Raw genomic sequence first — 19,980 nt, forward strand, 5'->3', positions numbered from 1 at the left:
TGAACCACCAGTCTAGCTTTGTTTCTGATTACTATCCCTTAATCATCCAACTTGTTTCTGAATATCCATCTTGTTCCTATAATGGTTCTGTCAGCAGGTTTGGGAACAAGGTGTCATACCTTACTTCTTTCAAATTGATTCAATTCTTTTTGCATAGAAATGATCCAGACTACATCTTGTAGGGCTTCTTTGATGTTGTTTGTTCTATCATTGATAGGTAGGCTGAATAGGCACATATGTTTCTTAATTTTTTTCTAGTCTGCATACTTGAGTCAAGAGGAGAGATGATGTTTTCTAGTGTATGAGAGCTTTTGTATTTCCAGTTTCTTTCCACCATAGTTTGAGAGGGTGCAAGTTCACTTAGTTGATAATTTGACTTTTCTATATGACTGGTTTCCCCTGAATCCTGTAGTTCTTCTTCTTGATTTATTGATCATTCCCCCTATCCCTGGGCATCTTTTATTCCCTCAGTTGTAGTATGATCTTTTAGAGTTTAATTTCCTCGCTTTGATCATCTTTTGAGTTTTGAAACAAACTAATTATGGGATCATTATCAGTGGAATGCATTTTACACTTCTCTTCATCAAAGATGACATGTATGTTTTCTTCTATACAGCTGGTTTTCTTGTTTAATACTTTGTAAACCTGGATCTGGAAAGAGTATCCTAAGCATATGCCTTCATCATTTCTGGCATCAACCTTTCCGAGTGTATATTTTACATTATTATGAACATAGCACCTACATCCAAAAGGCTTTCGATAGGTTAGATTTGGTTTTCTTCTTTTCAGAAGTTCATAAGGAGTTTTGTCCAGAATTAGTCTAATCATGCATTTGTTTAGTAGGTAGCATGTTGTGTTTACTACCTCTACCCAAAAGCTTTTAGGAAGTCCACTTGCAATTAACATGGTTCTTACCATTAACATGGTTCTTACCATATCTTTTAATGAAAGGGAGCCTTGGAGTAACTGGTAAAGTTGCTGCCATGTGACCAGGAGGTCACGGGTTCAAGTCTTGGAAACAGCCTCTGGCAGAAATGCAAGGTAAGGCTGCGTACAATAGACCCTTGTGGTCGGGCCCTTCCCCGGACCCTGCGCATAGCGGGAGCTTAAGTGCACCGGGCTGCCCTTTTTTTTTGTACCATATCTTTTAATGATTTGTTCTTTCATTCCACCACCCCATTTTGCTGAGGAGTTTTGGGTGCAGAAAAGTTATTATCAATGCCATATTCACAGCAGAAGTTAAGGAAGTTTGAGTTTTCAAACTCAATACCATGATCTAATCTTATTCTAGCTATCAACATTCAGCTTTTTTTGTGTCATCTTGACAAATGCATGAAAGACTTCAAAGGTCACATATTTGGATCTTAAGTAAAGTATCCAGGTGAATCTTAAGTAGTCAACCACAATCACAAACACATATCTCTTTCCCTCTCTACTAAGAAATCTCATAGGTCCACATAGATCCATGAGCAGCAGTTGTAATGGTTTCGTAGTACTGACCATCTGTTTGGGTTTCAAGGAAGATCTTACTTGTTTTCTTCTAGCATAGGCACCACACACAATAGTTTTATCGAGTTTGTTCTTTGGGAGTCCTAGTACCAATTCTTTTGCCAATAATTTGTTGATGCTTGAAAATCTTATGTGTCTCATTCTCTTATGCCATAGTTGTGAGTTGTTTGATAGAGCACTGGGGCATGTTAGTTCTGATTCAAATGGATCTATGATGTCAGCTTTATAGACATTTTTGTGTCTTTTTCCCTTCAACACTAGGTTCCTACTTTTCTCATTTGTTACAGTACAGTCAGCAGCAGTAAACAACACATTATTTTCTTTGTCACAATTTGAGATATGCTTAGCAGATTATACTTTAGGCCATTTACATAGTACACATTCTCTATTACATGAGCTCTAGATTTTCATTTGTTATGTTTGTTAACAAAGTTCATGTTTTTTTGCACAACACTTTGTTGCCTTAGACATTTATTTATTAGATGCCCCTCCTTGCTACAGGTGGTACACATCATATTCATGGAGTACTTTTCCTTGCAGGTTTCAGGTATAAATCTCAATTTATGTTTAGAGGAAGACTGTTATATTCTGTATTTTTGCTTCTTGGACTATTCGTGAGCTAATGGATATAAATTCAAGGACTTTTAATTTTGAATTTTAAAATAACATAATTTGTTGTAAATGACTAGTTATATGGATAATTTGTGTGAAGTAAAAGACATCTCAAGAAGTACCCTTGAGCCAAATCAAAATAGAAGTCATCAAATATATTTTTTCTTAAAGTCACGTTTCGGGTAAGCTGACTTTGGGAGGCCATAACCCCTTTATAATTTGGTAATTTGGGAAACCCCTCAAAATGAAAGTTGTATAAAATTGAAATATATTTCCAACCATAGGTCGTGGGTCTGGAGGTGATATCGGAATAAGGAGATATGTATGTTTTAAGATAGAGGGGTCAAGATGAATAGTAGATTCGGCCCAACCCGATTCTAACTCGGGTCAGGCCCAATAACCACATCCTTAAGGGATTTGTTTAAGTTTCTATATTCATCCTCAAATAAGAAAACATCTATAAATTTCCAGAGAGAGAGAGAGAGGAAGTTCTTGAGAGAAAATCCCAATTTGACCAAAATTCGAGTTCCGAAATCCGAAGCTCATAAAGAGAAAATTGTTGTACGTCGCGTTGGCTTCAATTTGAGCTAGATACCAGCCAATAAAGAGAAGATTTTGTTTGTTTGCTGCACACTTGAGGTAATATTAAAGTCCCTTTTTCATTATTAACAAGTTTAGTTAGAGTTTTAACGGATTAGAACGGAGAAAATAGCGTTATAAATTAGTTTGGTGATTTGTTGAGATTTATGGGTTAAAGGGTTGTTTTAGGTAGCTGAAATGGATGGAATTAGCTTAGTAATGATGTATAATAATGGTTGATATTGATTGGATGTTGTTAATGAGTTTTTGTTCTTGAATTTGGAGGGAAAAGGTGTATGAAGATTGTGAGGGTTCAAATCCGTTTTGGGGGATTGTGAGGGTACAACTCTTATGTTTATGTTGTAGTCTATATCTGCTGTTATTATATCAAAAAAAAGGGATGAATCATGAGAAAAATTCTGTCGAGATTCTGGATTGAAAAATCCCTCATGTATAGTTGTTAGTGTTTTGATGATATCTTTTTGTACAAAATGAGTTTTGAATTGCTTTCTTTTGGGTTGAAAACTTAAGACATAGCTATAAAAGTTTCATGAGGTCATTAAGTCCAGTTTTACCATTTTCAATTTCAAAATGTGGACACAACTTGAGGTACTCGGTTTTCCGAACTTACTATTTTGGGTAACATAATTCGGGTGGCAACATTCTAGGCTTATTGTCAATAATAAATTTTGTTTTATGTCAATATTTTGGATTATTGATATTACTTGATGATTATATGGCTGATTTGAAAGTGGGAAAAGTGAGCGGTATAGGGGAGGTGCTGTCCAAATTTTTTTAGAAATAACCTAGTAACGGTAGAGTACGTTTTATTCATGTCCATAGCTTAACCATAGTGCTTAACGTTTTAATATAGGTTGAGAAAATATTGGACAACATATTCGTATAAACGCTAAAAGTATGTAAAGCTAACCTTTCTTTCTTTTGGCATGATCTTATGAAATAATGGACGACGAATGTATAAAATTCCAACGAAACTCTTATTCTTAGATATACTAGGATGGCGAATGTTCTTAATTTTCAGAATTTATATCATTATTTATTGACTCATATGTATGATTCCAGCCATCCAAGTTGGTATAAGTCATATTTTAGTATAAATAATACTTCTTATAATTCATATTTGGAATAATTTATAATGTCAATCGGAGGTTACTTGAAATGAATATTGTCTTGATTTTCAAATGATTGTTCATTTGAATTATTCTATTGAGTCTCAAATGATGATTTAAATGCATATGGTTACTCACTACTCTACTCGTGCATGCCTTAATGTATCTTTCACTGAGTCCCGGGCCGGGTATGTATTCGTGCACAGTTTCACTGCATAATTCACCGAGTCCCTCAATAGAGGGCCGGGTACGGTATATATGTATATGATGATATGATATGAGGACATGATGACATAATGATGGTGTCGAGCCCATGATGGGCTGAATATGATATGCATGTATACGACAGATTCACCGAGTCCCTAAAGGGCCGGATATGATATATGATATAAGCATGCATGACTTTATTTTATAAGGTACAGGTACAGTGACTTCTTGAGTATCATACTTGTCTCATGAAACCTCTACTTTAGCTATGATTTTTCTTACTGTATTTCATGCCTATATACTCAGTACATGGGCCGTACTGACCCTCTTTCTTTGGGGGGCTGTGTTTTATGCCCGCAGATACAAATACTCATTTTAGAGAGCCGCCAACTTAGGATTTTACTCAACGGGTTTGAAGTGCTTCATTGTCTCGGAGCCTAAACTTTTGGTACTAATCCTTATAATATATATATTTGTATATTTAGGGGTACGGCGGGGCCCTGTCCCGTCATATGCTATTGTTAATCCTCTTAGAGGTCTGTAGACACATGAGTGGGTTGTGTATAGATGTTGTCTGGTGTACTAGTATGACTTATGTTTTTGGACGTTTACATTCGAAGTGGAAGCCTTGTCGGCTTACGTATTATGTTATTGTATTTTTGACAATTAAGACTCCCCACGAGATAGGTAATTTTGGTATATATATAAGTGACAGTTTGAGACGATGTGCTGCCCGTATAAATCCTATATCATGTTTAATTGCCGATTGACTATAGATAATAGGTGTGTATATGAGTGTCTAATTCGGACACTAGTCATGGCCCACGGGGTTAGGTCGTGACAAAGACTGACTGTTTTGTATGTGAGTAAGAAGGCTTGAGGATTTAGACAATTTTAGATTGTGTTCTAATTCAAATTTGACTTTTTGTAGCTCATTGTTTAGGACATTGTTCTTTTTAGTTAACTCAGAGAGTCTCAAGTTTAGTTTTTTAATGTCTTCTTTTAATAATCTTTGAAAAGCAGAAGCCTGATTTTTTCCTTTGTCTGAAAATTCTTTTAGAGAGTTTTTTAAAGTAACACTGGTTTTCTCAAGACTTTCACATTCCATTCTTAGGAATGCATAATCATTTAGTAGGTTCTCTTTTTCATAACATACTGAATAATAAGCATCTATAAGAATTCCAAACAGTGTTTCAAGTTTTCCTTTAGGAAAAGTGTGTAATTTGGTTCTTATATTAGAAAAGCATACTTTGGGTTCATCATGTTCTGAATTTGAGTCTGCCATGAGAGCAAGGGAGGTTTCTTCAGTTTTCTGAGCAATGTTATTGTTGAGTACTTCCTTTTCCATGACCATAGGTGTTTCTAAAATTGATTTTTCTTCTTTACCTTCACTATCAGAGTCACTCATGGATAGGAAAGCTAGGGTGTCTCCCTCTTTGCTTCAATCATATCAAGCAATGACTGATTCGGGGATCCTTATCATCTGTCTCATAACTATGCTCTCCCATAGTAGCTAGAGCTTTTTGGACAGCTATATCAGCCGCTTGTGAAGTCATCTTCCTGTGTGATGGTAGAGTGAGCTCCTTACTTTGATGTCTTGCTTTCTCTGCAGCAGATTTCTTGTGTTCTATAGCCCACAAAGGGCAGAATTTTATGAAGTGATCAGGACTTCCATAATTGTGACAGACTTGAACTTCCTTCTCTTGAGTCCTGGAGGGCCTCATTTGATAGTTCTGGCCTCTTTTGAACATCCTTTGGAATTTTCTAGTCACCAAGGCAAGATTTTCTTCCTTATAATCAATAGATTCAATGGCTTTAAGGGACAGGGTCTCGTCTTTTCTCTTAGTTCCAATGTCTTTTTCTTGACTCTTTTTTAGTTCATAAGTTGTTATATTTCCACTAAGTTTATCCATAGCCAGAGTGTCTAGATCTTTTGCTTCAGTGATTGCTTCTACCTTGCTCTCTCATGATTCAGGCAACACACTAAAGAGTTTTTAAACAGCCTTACCAGTGGAAATGTCTTCTCTTAGAGAGTGGATTTCATTAAGTATGCATGTAAACCTAGTGTGCATGTCCTATATGTTTTCTCCTTCCTTCATCCTAAAGAGTTCATACTACTTATTGAGATTGTCAATTTTTTCCTTTTTGACAGTAGTGATTCCTTCATGAGAAGTTTTTTAGCATTTTGACAAGAGGATATTCTGTTATATTTATCAGGTCCTATACCATATATCAAAATTTTATTGGCTTTGGCATTGTTTTGTATAGCTATCTTGTTAGCAACATCTCATTCTTTTCTATCCTTGGGTACTTGATCATTCCCATCTGCAGATGGCTTCATGGGAATAGTAAGACCATCCAGGACTACATTCCAAAGATCAGCACTCTCCCCTAATGAGGTGATCCATCATCCTATTTTTCTACCAATCATAATACTTACCATTGAATAGAGGTGGTTGTGTCTAAGAAGATCCTTCCTGCATAGTTTAAGGTGCAGCCATCGATTCTTTTCAGATGTTAGCCTTTAATGAAAAGTCCCACTTTGTACCAATTGAAGAAAGTTGATATCCTCAACTATTCTAGGAATCAGGTTCTTAGTTTGAAGTTTAAGAGAAAAACACAATTAAAGAACATAAGAATTTCTTGTGGAAAAACTCCTCACTAAAGGAGTAACAACCACAACTTCAATTCACTCAAAACTTCAAAATTTTATGATTACAAACTAATAATCAAAGGAACTACCTCTAGTACCTAACTCCAAACAATTCATTAGAAGTGTTTCTAAGTATCACAACTCTCACAAGAAGCCAAACCCACTCCTTGTCACAAAACTCTCAACAAAACAATAATAAAACAATCCTAATTCTACTTCATTGAAGAACCACTTCGCTTGATTTTGATTAAGGTCTTTAAACACGATTGAATATTTATGCGTGCAAAAGGTGTTTAAGACTTGTGGTAATTGTGCCTTTTATAGATGCAATAACCTCAACTCACAATAGAAAAGTTTTTCCTAGTTAGATATAAACTCTGATAAGAAGGAAATAAACCTTTTCTAGTTGGACATTGATTCCTTAGTCTCTTCTAACTCCTGCCTTTTATGGACTTTACCAAAAATAAGTTTTGCATCATCAAAACTTGCCGAACAAGTACTCTTCAATTACTCTTCATAGACAAATTTAGGTGTCTACTTGTACACATCCAAAAATAAAAGGCATAAATATTAGCTAAAGTCAAGTTAAATGACACATTTATGTATTATGCATATTCTTAATGTATTTCTGTTTTATAGTGTTATATCAACTTTAGTAAAATAACATATAAGTTTTAAATAAAAAACTTATGTCAACTAACTAAAAGAATTAATTAAATATGTTGGACAACTTTGTAGGTAAAATATTTATAGTTGAGTGACTTTCTGAGATAAGAACCTTTAGTTGAATGACTTTCTGAAAGAAAAACTTTAGTTGACTGATTTTGAGGTTATAGAAGAAAGTTGAGTGACTTTCTGAGAGAAGAAACTTAGTTGAGTGATTTTAAGGTTATAAAAGAAAATTGAATGACTTCCAGAAATAAAAACTCTTAGTTGAGTGACCATTTGATATATTATATCATTAACGTCTCCCTGTTTCCATACCTGGTAGATTGTTGTTTCGGATGCGCAGTTCTATTGGTAAAGCTGCAAAGAAAAGTAAAAAGGCAGCAATAGGCAGCAATTGTTGAAAAACAATTGCAACTTTCAAAAAGTAAAGCAAAAGGTCAAAAAGTAAAAGCAAGGAAGAAAAAAAAAGGGCAGCAAATGCGTTTTCATTTTTCCGTCTAACTTTTTTACTTTAATTAATGCGTAAAAATTTTATGCGTTTTCTTTCTCCTATAAATAAAGGGCCTCTTACCCTCATTTAAATCATTCAGAAAAAGTGAGAGTAAAAATACAAAGAGAGTTATACAGCAAGATAAATATTGTAGTCTTGAGTGTCCTCTTCAGTAGTTGTTCCTTTTAACAGAGAGAAATGTTAATTGTTGTTTTCTTCTTGTATTTGAGAGCAGTGTACTCCATATTTTAATAGTGAGATCCTTCTACCCCGTGGTTTTTTCCCTCTATCAGTTAGAGGGGTTTCCACGTAAAATTCTCGTATCCAATTTATTTTCATTACTTATTATCATATCAAACTTTAATTGTGGTGCTTCCTCCCCTAACAAAAGCATCCATCATTATATTAGAAAGACTCCAGTACAGTAAATCCTCTCTACTATTGGGACCATTCTTAATGTTGCCGATGACATGAACTAGCCAATAATACAAATTACAATACCATTAAAGAATTGGTGTAATGGATGCAGCTGCTTTTCTTTTAATCAGAGGTTTTGAGTTCAAGCCCTAGATATGAAAAAAAAATTTAATAAGAAGTGCTTCTCGCTGAATGGGGCCCTACGTGGAGCGAATTCGGATTAGTCGGGCTAAATATAAAGAATATCTTGATAATCTTTTAAATTTGTTCTTAAATTTTATTTAAACACACAAAAATTATATCTTGGTATGATAATTGAACACTAACACATGATAAAGTGCTATATTACATGGCTTTCGATTTAAAATTTTGAGAAAAATTCATGCGCATGTCTTCAAGAGTTAATTATTAGTCACTTAAAATATGTCTCTTTTAATTTTACAAATTAACCTCAATAAGCTGTAAAATCCCATGCTTGATCCAATTCGACTCCCACATTTATTGCTTTTGTTTTTCTGGAATTGGAATTTTGCATCAACACAAAATAGATTATATTTTATTCTATTTGGACATAATAAAATGTTTATTCAACTTGTGGAAGTTGATGAAAACCTACACACACGTGCTTCTTGATAAACAAGTCCTGGCTTGCAAAAGTACCCTTTTGATGGACTACAATGCCTATCTTCTACACAAATACACATCCCTTCTAAGGCACATCCATCACCTTTTAAACCTTCTTGTTTCCCAAACAACATCTCATCTGACCATTCACTAGAAAACATATTCTTAGGATCCAATTGTACCTTGGCAGCAACAAACTTATTAAATTTTGGATACTTCTTTTGCACATCAAGAAATGCTACATTCCTATTTTTAGCCCAATGTGGCTTAGCCCCATACTTAACAAATGCCATTTGCTCAATTTCCTCCCAAATATCTTGGTTAAGTCGCGGTGTTAAGGCATCACTAGCGCGATAATAGTTAAAATCAACAACCACTGAATCTTCACCTTGGCCTAAATATGCATCCGAGGCCTTGATAAAACGAAATAGAAATCCGTTATACATGTCAACCCCACACATGTTCTCTGGCTTGACTAAATCACGTAATTTTTTAACATCGCGTATGAAATCTCCGAATTTTGAAGATGGGATTTTGGCTGTGGATTCATAGAAGAAGAGTCCATTGATTCTTGGATCCCAAGCACATGTGCTAGTGATGTCTATAGAGGATGAGTATAAACAAGATCCTGAAGATTGCATTTTGCCTTGATGGCCTACTACTGGATAACCAGTGAAGATTAATTTGTTGTTTTTTAATCCATTTGCTATCAATTTCTTATATGTCACGAAAGAACTTGCCACTGTGCATTTTCCGCCCACGTTTCTTGTGCTTTCAAACCCCTTTTCTGCAAATCAAAATAGCATATAACGGTGAAGGTTACTTTGATAGAAATATATGAGTACTTCACTACGGCAAAAAAAGAATTTAGCGGCAATTATAAATATGAATATTTATAACCGGCACTCTATATAAATGTCATTAAAAACTTTAGAGTTTGTTTGGATGGACTTATTTTAAGTAACTTATAAATTGAAAACTACTTATAACTTTAAAAAAAATAAGTGGGTGCAGCCCAACTTTTTTTTTTTGATTTATACGTTGTTTTCAACTTATAAGCTGCTTAAAATAAGTCCATCCAAACAAATCCAATTATTTATTGGGGCTTATTTTAAGCACAAAATGATTTTGAGTTAGTCCGCCAAACACTCAAAAAAACTTGAAAACGGCTTATAAGTAACTTATAAGCCAATCTGAATGGGCTCTTAGTTATTCTGAGTGCAATGACATTAATTCAATTATCGATAAATATTTAGACAAATTTATTGACACTAGATGTCTCTTTTGTTGTAGTACTTGCATATACAAAATCAAAAAAATGTATATATTAGTGTAGATTACATTAAACAACTTTAAATATATAATACCTGTGGCTCGAACAGACTTGGAAAGCAAAATGGGATTGGATTGAAATCCAAGAAAATCATTTTGACCATCACCAGGTGTGTTTAAGGGGACTCTATTATCATATCTATACACAGCAGTTTGTCTAGAAGGGTACCATTGTATGTCACCAAATTCATTCTTCCTTGCATGTTCCATAAATTCTTCTTCTATATCATTATCATTTGTGAAATTTAATCTTATACTTCTCTTGAATGCTGGCTCCAATTGAAACGTCACCTACACATGTACGACGTATGTTAATTCTTGAATATTTACGAGTATTGAAAATAGGAAGTTCAAAATTATGTTTTGCTTTTTTGGAGACCATAAATGTTGCATCTCAAAGCCTGACCAATGTTTTCATAAGATGAATTATATGCTTATAGTGACCAAGTTTTAACTTTTATACTCCCTCCATTCCTTTTTAATTGTCTCGTTTTTAGAAAGTCAATTTGACTAATTTTCAAAACTAAATTAGATTACATTAATTTGATATTTTAAAATAAGAATTTAGAAATTCAAAAACTACACAAAATTATTATAAATTGTTATTTTTTTCATATCATCATATTTTAAAATGTTAGTCAAAATTCATATCATCTGACTCTTACAAAAAAGTTATGACAACTAAAAAAGAACGAAAAGAATATAAATTTCACACCATATCACCTAAAAACCATAACTATCTACGCGAAACCATCCATAAAGGTTGTGATCCCCCCCCCCCCCCCCATTACAAATTTGCCATCTTTAGTAACGATAAATAATGGCATGATCCCAACCATTAAATACTATATGACACTTGACAAAAATCAATTGTGTCACTGAATATTACTGAGCAATTTGTAATGGGGGATCTCAATCTATCCATAAAAGGTGATATTATTAATTTGTATAAAATAAGACAGATTATTGGTACAACAATATTACATCGATTTCATAGTTTATAATATTATAAATACATCTCTTATTTTAATTTTTTGTAATGATTCTTTTAAATTATTTATTTTTAATGTAAATAACTATATTTTAACTAATTTATCCTTTTCTAATATGATAAATTCGTATAATTAACTAACTAATAGAAAAGAGCAAACTAGATAAATTATAATTATTTACATTAAAACTAATTAAATTTAAAGAATTGTTAAAAAAAAGAGGAGCTTTTCGTAATAGAATAAATCACAAAGAAGATCAATGTGATAGAGCAAAATCTGAAACACCCTATTTAGCATTATTTTATACACTCCGCCAAACGACCCTTTATTGTTGTAATATCAACATACTTTCAAGTAATAAAACAATTGTGTCCCTGCTTGTCTACTTCCATTGTCAAATCCGTCTTTGGTGTGTTCGAATGTTTTGAGCTAGTACGTACGGGGAAATTATAACATAAGTTCACACAGTAAGTTGGCTCGAATATTATTGTTAAAGATAAAATATTCTTATGTCACTTTATTAAAAATATTTTTTAGTAGTAATTAATTAACGATAATAGTTTAATTGCCTTTAAATATATTTTTTTTAAAAGAAATTAACACTTTTTATAAATATTTCTATAGCGTATGACGATATTGGATCCAATAACAATTAACTTATGCTGACAAATACTTATTCATGTATCATTGGTTGCAATATATCTATCAAGCCATACATGTGGCATGAGGCCTTTGATTGGGACAAATCGTAGTAAAGCATTGGGTCCTAGCCACTTCAATACAAATTTGCCATCTTTAGTAACGATAAATAATGACATGATCCCAACCATTAAATACTATATGACACTGGACAAAAATCAATTGTGTCAGTGAATATTACTGAGCAATTTGTAATGGGGGATCTCAATCTATCCATAAAAGGTGATATTATTAATTTGTATAAAATAAGACAGATTATTGGTACAACAATATTACATCGATTTCATAGTTTATAATATTATAAATACATCTCTTATTTTATTTTTTGTAATGATTCTTTTAAATTATTTATTTTTAATGTAAATAACTATATTTTAACTAATTTATCCTTTTCTAATATGATAAATTCTTATAATTAACTAACTAATAGAAAAGAGCAAACTAGACAAATTATAATTATTTACATTAAAACTAATTAAATTTAAAGAATTGTTAAAAAAAAAGAGAAGCTTTTCGTAATAGTATAAATTACAAAGGAGATCAATGTGATAGAGCAAAATCTAAGTAGAGATTTCTGAAATTATTTTACAAATAAAATACCTATATTTAATCCAAAAAAAAAATTATACATTTTTTTTGGTTCAATTAATTGGAGTTGGGTAGACATAATAAGGGATAAAACGGTTTCTACAAAGTACTTAGGTTGATATTCTCGATCATTATAAGGGACCACCCTTATAAATTAATTTTATCGAATAAAACAAGGAAACAAAAATTGGGATATTTAGAGTATAAAGAAAGATATTTTAAAAAAAAATCGTTTCTTACCTTAGAAATAATGCCAAGCAATCCAAGAGAAACTTTAGCAGCATTGAAAAGTTGATCTTGTGGTGTCAATTTGATTATTTTAGCATAACCCTCAGATTCATTAGCTGGTATAATAAGATTAAGACCAATAACATGATCATGAATTGCTCCTCCTTTGCCCCACCACGAACTGCCGTGAGCCCCCGTACTTATTACTCCGGCAACCGTCACGCCCTCCCAATACGTAGCCGCTACCAAACTCAACCCCGCCTTTTCTATCGTATCGATAAGTTTTCGGAGTCCAACTCCACCATCAGCAGTGACCGTAAGTTTTTCCATGTTGATATCGACCGTAGAGTCATGTTTTTCGGTACTTATGAAGACGGAATTTTTTGAATTACTAGGACATGCTAGTTTAGGAATTGTGTGTGAAAATTTCGTGACGATTTTGACCTTAAGGTTGTTTTTGTTCGCATTGGCTAATTCTTGACGAAGTTGTTCTTCGTTTGTTGGATAGACAATGTTTGGGGCGCGACATGTTTGTCTGTCACCCCAAACACCATAGGAATTGAAAAGTTGACAATCTGAGTTAATGTTATTGCATTTGATGGGATTTGGTGGTGGCATAGCAGAGGAGATTGTTAAAAGTATGGCTGATGAAATCCATAGAAGGACAAGGTAGTGGCAAAGGCAGAGCCACAAAAGTTTGGTCATTATTTTTATTTGAAATCTTGGTTTGTAATTAATGATGGATGGGTGTTTATAAAGATGAGTGTTGCTTCAAAGGGAAGTAGAGATTGGAGGTGGGTGGGTGGGTGGGGTATATGGTTATTTAGTATATTGAGGGGCATAACACTGCCCTAACTTATATTCCTTTTGTTCTTTTTTAATTGTAATAATGTTTTTAGAGTCAAATGATATGAATTTTGATTAATATTTTTAAGAAGTATTAATATAATCTAATTTAACTTTAAAAATTAATTAAATTAACTTTCAAAAAGTACAGCATGACAACTAAAAAAAATGAAGAAAATAAAATATTAATACAATTAAAAAATATAAATTTATATCTCGGAAAATATAATTTGCTTTAAACAACAAAAATTAAAGAGAGGCACAAAAATAATGACAGAAGTGCACAGACCCCATTAAGTAAGAGGGGAGTATTTGGACCTTTTACGTTAAGTCCAAAAAAAGACATAATTAAGCTAAATAAATTAATCCTACTGGTTTTTATATTAATGTATACATACATACGGGTCAATAGTTGTTAAAAATGGAGTATATAATATCAGCTAATTTTACCTACTAACTGTTGAGAAAATATTATTTATTATCTCAAAAGGAATTATTATATCTATAATTATAAAAGTGAAACAATTGATCCCAATATTTGAATGACCATTATTGAGTCATTATTCTAATATTTTATTAATAAGTTGTTGCGTTTCAATCTAAATTAGCTCTTTAAAATCATAATAGATTCTTTTACTAGCCTTTATACTCAAATTATTCTAATTAAATGTGGTCATTCAATGAAAATTATTGTCATATATTTATCCGTTTCATACCGTTAATTAGAAAAATGATTTCTGACCATTTTGTATTGATTTAATCCTCATCATATTAATCTATTTGAGTTTTGATTATGAGCAATCTTTTCATATCTATATATACTAAATAAATGTATATCCTAATTAGGAGGAGATAGATAATGAAAAGATTATTTATCCAATACTCTCTCTAGTCCATATTAAGTGAATTGTTAAGAGATTTTTTATAGTTCAAAATAAGTGAATTGTTCAAAATTTAAAAAATAGTTGAAACTTTTTTTCGTGTTTACCTTTCATTTAATGAGATTTTTAACTATTTACATTTTCTATTAGAATAGTTTGAGAATAATCAAAAGGGTAAAAGTGAAAAATAGCATTTTATTTATGTCCTAATATAAATTTTTTAAGGGATGCGTCACACCCCAAGTGAATTGTTGAGACATTTTTTATAATCCAAAATAAGTGAATTGTTCAAAATTTAAAAAATTGTTGGAACTTTTTTTCATGTTTACCTTTCATTTAATAATGACGTTTTTAACTATTTTATATTTTCTAGTAGAATAGTTTGGGAATAATCAAAAGGATAAAAGTGGAAAATAGCATTTTATTTATGTCCTAAAATAAAAATTTTAAGGAATGCATCACACCCCAAAAATTCACTTAATATGGACTAGAGAAAATATTTGTTATGTTGGATTTTCTTCTCTATGTGATCTTTGTCAGATTCTGGCTATTAGTTTAACACTAAAAGATCTTGTTGAATCATTGGAGATATACCTATATCGGGTGAAATATTCTTAAGGACAATATCATTGACATGCCTCAATTAGCTAATAAGAATTATTTATAGATTTTGTGACAAAATATTTTCCGAAAATTATATTTTAGAAAAGAAGAATAATTAGTGAATACTTCTAATTTGAGAGATCATAGTAGAGTACGTGAGAAATGGCTACAGATAGCTCATCAAGTATTTTCCGTAATTGCAAGAAGAGGAAGAACAAGTCTTAATGAGATGGCATAAAGAGATTGACACTTAATGTAGACATGCTGCAATCTTAAGTAATTTCAAAGTATTTCAATGAAAATAGTTATTATTTCATATCCTTCAATGTCGTAGAAGATTCGGAGAAATAATAATCCACTAAAAAAATTGATTAGGTGAATGATATAATTGATGTGATCATTTCTCAAGTGAATCTTATAACTCATGTGTGAAATATTGAGTGTTAGACTTTGATGTTATTAAGCAACAAAGCTAATTTTGGGCCCTATACACAAATTGATGAAGAAAAATAATATATTTATGTTGGTGATTCTATAGCTACTTAAGTTCTTAGAATGAAAAAATTATTATTATTACACTCACATATAAAAAAAACATTGGTGTTAATTGAGGTGATATATGTTCCTAATATCTGAACCGATTGATTTTTATGTGATTACTAGAAAAGATTGGGTGAAGATTTTATTTAAATTTGATAAGATGTTAACAATGTGAGATTTATTTTCTCTTCTGTATTAGTAAATGGCCATTGACCGAAAGTTTAACATAATTGTTGTGCTAAATTAATTTAAAGATACGTTAAACATAGTATGATATGATATTATATTATCCTTTTGAACTGAGGCCTGCATGATATTTTTTCAAATAACCTTACACTATATATTAAGAGTATTCATATATTTTATACGTAGCTTCTCAATATTTTTAATTATTAATGTGATTTTTTTATTCACACCCCTCAACAATTTCCCTCGAACAAAGTTTCACACGACCTATCAACGAATGGGTCATTCGCATGAATGCTCATATTTTGGGATGATCTTTAATTTTTGTCCCTTAAATTTGTGATTTTTAATTATTTTTTTCCTTCAACACTTTAAGTAACAAAAAGTGATCGAAAATATCCATGGCATCGAAAAAGCAAAAAAATATTCTCAAGGCAAAATTCACAAGACACAAATTATATCTTACCAAACAAAAAAAAAATCTCAAGGCACAAGTTATATCTTATAACAAGGCATAAGTTCAGTTACAGAACCCACAAAATTATGTTTGTAGTTCTCTAAATTTTTGTCGGACAAGACACTAGTTACCAATACTTTGACTCACAATTTTTTATCAAACGAAAAGTTGGAGTAAAATTAAAAATTATTAATTTAAAGGACAAAATTTAAAAATCACTTCAAAATAGAAATAATTTGTGCAAAAAACATGTCAACAAAACCCTACAATAATTGACCATCAACAAGCCCCCCATGCATACATCGACTTATCTAGAAATTTACTGTCCGCAACCATACTAAGTATTAATGGCCATTAAAACCCAGAAGCTAGCTTCTTTCAGCAAGTGTGCTTGTCCCTTCGGGGACATTCGATAATAGTGAAATGATACAATGAAGATTAGCATGAATCCTGCGCAATAACGACTCGAACAAATTAAAAAATGGTTTAGTGTTCGTGCCTTTTAAGCTTCGTGCCTTATTTGGTAAAGATAGTAAATTGAGCTCCACAGTCGTCCACTAAATTATATGCTCTATTATTATTTTTTGGACTAAATTAATTTTAAAAATATTTTTAACATGATATGGTGTTGTTTGCTTAGTGTCAGATTAATATGATTTTTACCAAAATATCAAAGTTTAAGAGCTATTACTAATCTTATGTAGCTCGCTATTCTTTTTAGCTATTACTGTGACCCACCGAAAACAAAAGTAGGGATTACAAAAATCTCATATTGTTAAGAGTTAATTATATTTTGTCCCTATTTTTTTTAAAATTATAAAAATTTCTTAAATTTGGTGGAATCTGGATATATCACGTACGTCCTGATACATTACGTAAAGTGATATATCTGACTGATACATCGCGTAAAGTGATTTATTAGGCGTCCCGATACATCACATACAGTGATGTATCAGAGAATAGGAGAGAGTTTAGATTTTTATAATTTTTTTAAATAGTAAGGAATTTTAGAGAGTATGGTAAAATAAGTTGTGTATTTAGATAATTTTTTCAAAAGAAGATTTATGTCTTATAAATTATAAGCATTCATTTCTTTCTCGCCGCCCCGTCCCCTCTCTCTCTCTCTATCTATCTATCTATCTATCTATCTATCTATCTATCTATATATCTATCTATATATATATATATATATATATATATATATATATATATATATATATATATATTCTACTATATACAAGGGGCTACAAGCACACAGCTCTTGGATGATGTGTTTGCTTGAGTTGTGTGCTTGCAGTCTTTTCATAGGGCCTACCTCAAAAAATTTGATACCCTTTTCGTTTTAATTTATTTGTCTTTTTTTCATTTTTAGTCTGTTTGTATATTTAAAAATTATGTTAAACATACTATAAATCACTATAATTAAACACTTAAACTATTTAAAGTAGATTTATATTATTTTTAACGTAATTTTTAAATGTACAATGAACTAAAAAAAAGTAAGATAAATAAATTAAAATAGAAAGGGTACCAAATTTTTTAAGGTGGCCCTTATGAAAAGGCTGCAAGCACACAGCTCGAGCAGACACGTTGAAATATCAGGAAGCAAAACGACTAAAATGCCCCTAATTGAAGCAGGTATGTTGTCCATTACCTGCCTGCTTCTAGCTTCTTGTATATAAGTAGAATATATAAAGGGTGTACAAGCACACAGCTTGCGAACGACGTGTCTGCTTGCAGCCTTTTCACAGGGCCCATCTCAAAAAATTTAGTATATTTTCTGTTTTAATTTATTTGTCTTATTTTTCTTTTTAGTCTTTTGTATATCTAAAAAGTACGTTAAAAGTACTATAAATCATGATAATTAACAACTTAAAATATTTTATTATATATTTAAAAATTACGTTAAAGTATTCTTAATCAATAACTAACAAATTAAAATATTTCTATCATCTAATAGGAGGCTACAACCTACGATTAACACACAACTCTAAGCTCTTAAAAGTATATTATTTATTTGAAATTACGTTAAATTTACTATAAATCACAATAATTAACAATTTAAAATATTTATAAAAAACATATAAAAATTTAGTTGACTCTCGAAATTCTATCGGTGCCACATGAATTTGAACAGATGGAATAACATATATTATTTGAAAATATTTAAAAATCATATAAGAAATCTAGTTTACTCTCCTAATTCCATTTGTGCCACATAAATTAAAACTGGAGGAGTGATATATATTATTGAAAAATGACGTAAAAATTATTATTAATCACAATAAATTATCAACTTAAAAATATTTATAAAAAAACATATAAAAATTTGATTGATTCTCCAAATTTTATTTGTATCACATAAATTAAAACTAATAAAATAACATATATTTGAGCCCGTACTGACATAGGCTCAAATATATATATATAAATCTCCCTTTCTTTAATAACATAAATCTACACAACATCATGAAAAGGATTCAACTTTTGCATTAGTTATAAAATAATTATACATAAAAGTAACTTTTATACTTCAAGAAAATCAATTTATTTCTCTATTCTCCCTTTCTTTAATAACAAAAATCTACACAATATCATGTCACGGTCCAACTCACTGGGTCGTGCAGGCACCTACTCTAACATCTAAGTAGGAGAATCCTTAACCCTCAAAATGGAATTAACAATGTGGAAGTTGAAGAAAGTACAATAATGAGCCAGAGAAGTTATAAAAATGCTTGTATTAATTTAAAAACTCAAATCTTATAGAGAAATCATCTAGCACCCCCATTAACTCACAACACCTCCTCCCACCAACTCTTGCAATAATTCACTCCTCTATCAGTTATTGGTCTGTTGCGGACTCCAAACTATGACTCCAGATACGCTTGCTATAACATAGGTAAGTCTTACGAAACTGCATCACCACTAAGTCTACCGTACTAGCCTTACACACTCACAATGCCATACGACAACACCCTGCCCCTAACCTATTCCTGCTATTCAACAAGACCTTATAAATCATTCTAGACCGGCTACTTCCTCCCTATAAAGATCCTGGTCACCCCACAAAACTCTTAGCCAGTTCTGACCCTCACTTGGCATACACACTCTACTACCACCTGGAGTTTATACTCTAAGTAGCTGACTCCCAACTTAACACTATAACCTCCTCTTACGCCTGATCTCCATGGGTTACTATCGATACTACAACCTGGTCACCAAATTACACACTCGAATCCATCACCGAATGGGTAGGATTGTTTGCAGTAATATCAACACCTCAGCCTCTATACATGTAAGCACATTATTACACCGAATGAAAGATAACAGTTGGTCCTCTCACGGGACACCTGATCCAATCATGTGTCAAAACGTGACATCCGATCCACTAATGTGTCGAAACATAACATCTGACTCATGAATGTGTTGGAATGTGACATCCGATCCCAACAAGCGCAATCAATCTATAAATACAGTTATAATGAGTAGACATGAATAGTCAAAATTACCCAACATAGATTCCTTGCACACATCTATATTAAACTGTCAGCTCATATATTTTATTTCATGCTTTCTCATCTCCTTACCAGTATACATGTGATTTGAGGCAGTTACAAGCACATATAACACAACATGGGAAGACGTACAAGACCAATATTTACCCTTAATTCATTACACGATTCTTGCTTACTGATATACCATGGATTTACGGTACTTTTAATACTTTAAACTTGAGAA

General features: G+C 31.9%; 1 protein-coding gene and 1 non-coding gene across 2 annotated transcripts; one reads left to right on the plus strand and one right to left on the minus strand.

Moving 5' to 3' along the window:
* Positions 1–8,667: 8,667 nt before the first annotated feature.
* On the minus strand, positions 8,668–13,436 carry LOC129888408 (L-gulonolactone oxidase 3). Its single transcript, XM_055963389.1, has 3 exons — positions 12,742–13,436; positions 10,258–10,513; positions 8,668–9,677 (listed from the first exon to the last, which is right to left on the minus strand). Exons 1-3 carry the CDS (start codon positions 13,432–13,434, stop codon positions 8,854–8,856), a joined length of 1,773 nt encoding a protein of 590 aa, XP_055819364.1. The 5' UTR covers positions 13,435–13,436; the 3' UTR covers positions 8,668–8,853.
* A 3,199-nt stretch (positions 13,437–16,635) lies between these two features.
* Positions 16,636–16,737, plus strand: LOC129890884 (U6 spliceosomal RNA). The gene has a single exon (XR_008767073.1). It is a non-coding gene; the product is annotated as a U6 spliceosomal RNA (small nuclear RNA).
* The last annotated feature ends 3,243 nt before the right edge of the window (positions 16,738–19,980 follow it).

This window comes from Solanum dulcamara, chromosome 5 (genome assembly GCF_947179165.1).
Source record: "Solanum dulcamara chromosome 5, daSolDulc1.2, whole genome shotgun sequence".
In the NCBI taxonomy this organism is placed as follows: domain Eukaryota; kingdom Viridiplantae; phylum Streptophyta; class Magnoliopsida; order Solanales; family Solanaceae; genus Solanum; species Solanum dulcamara.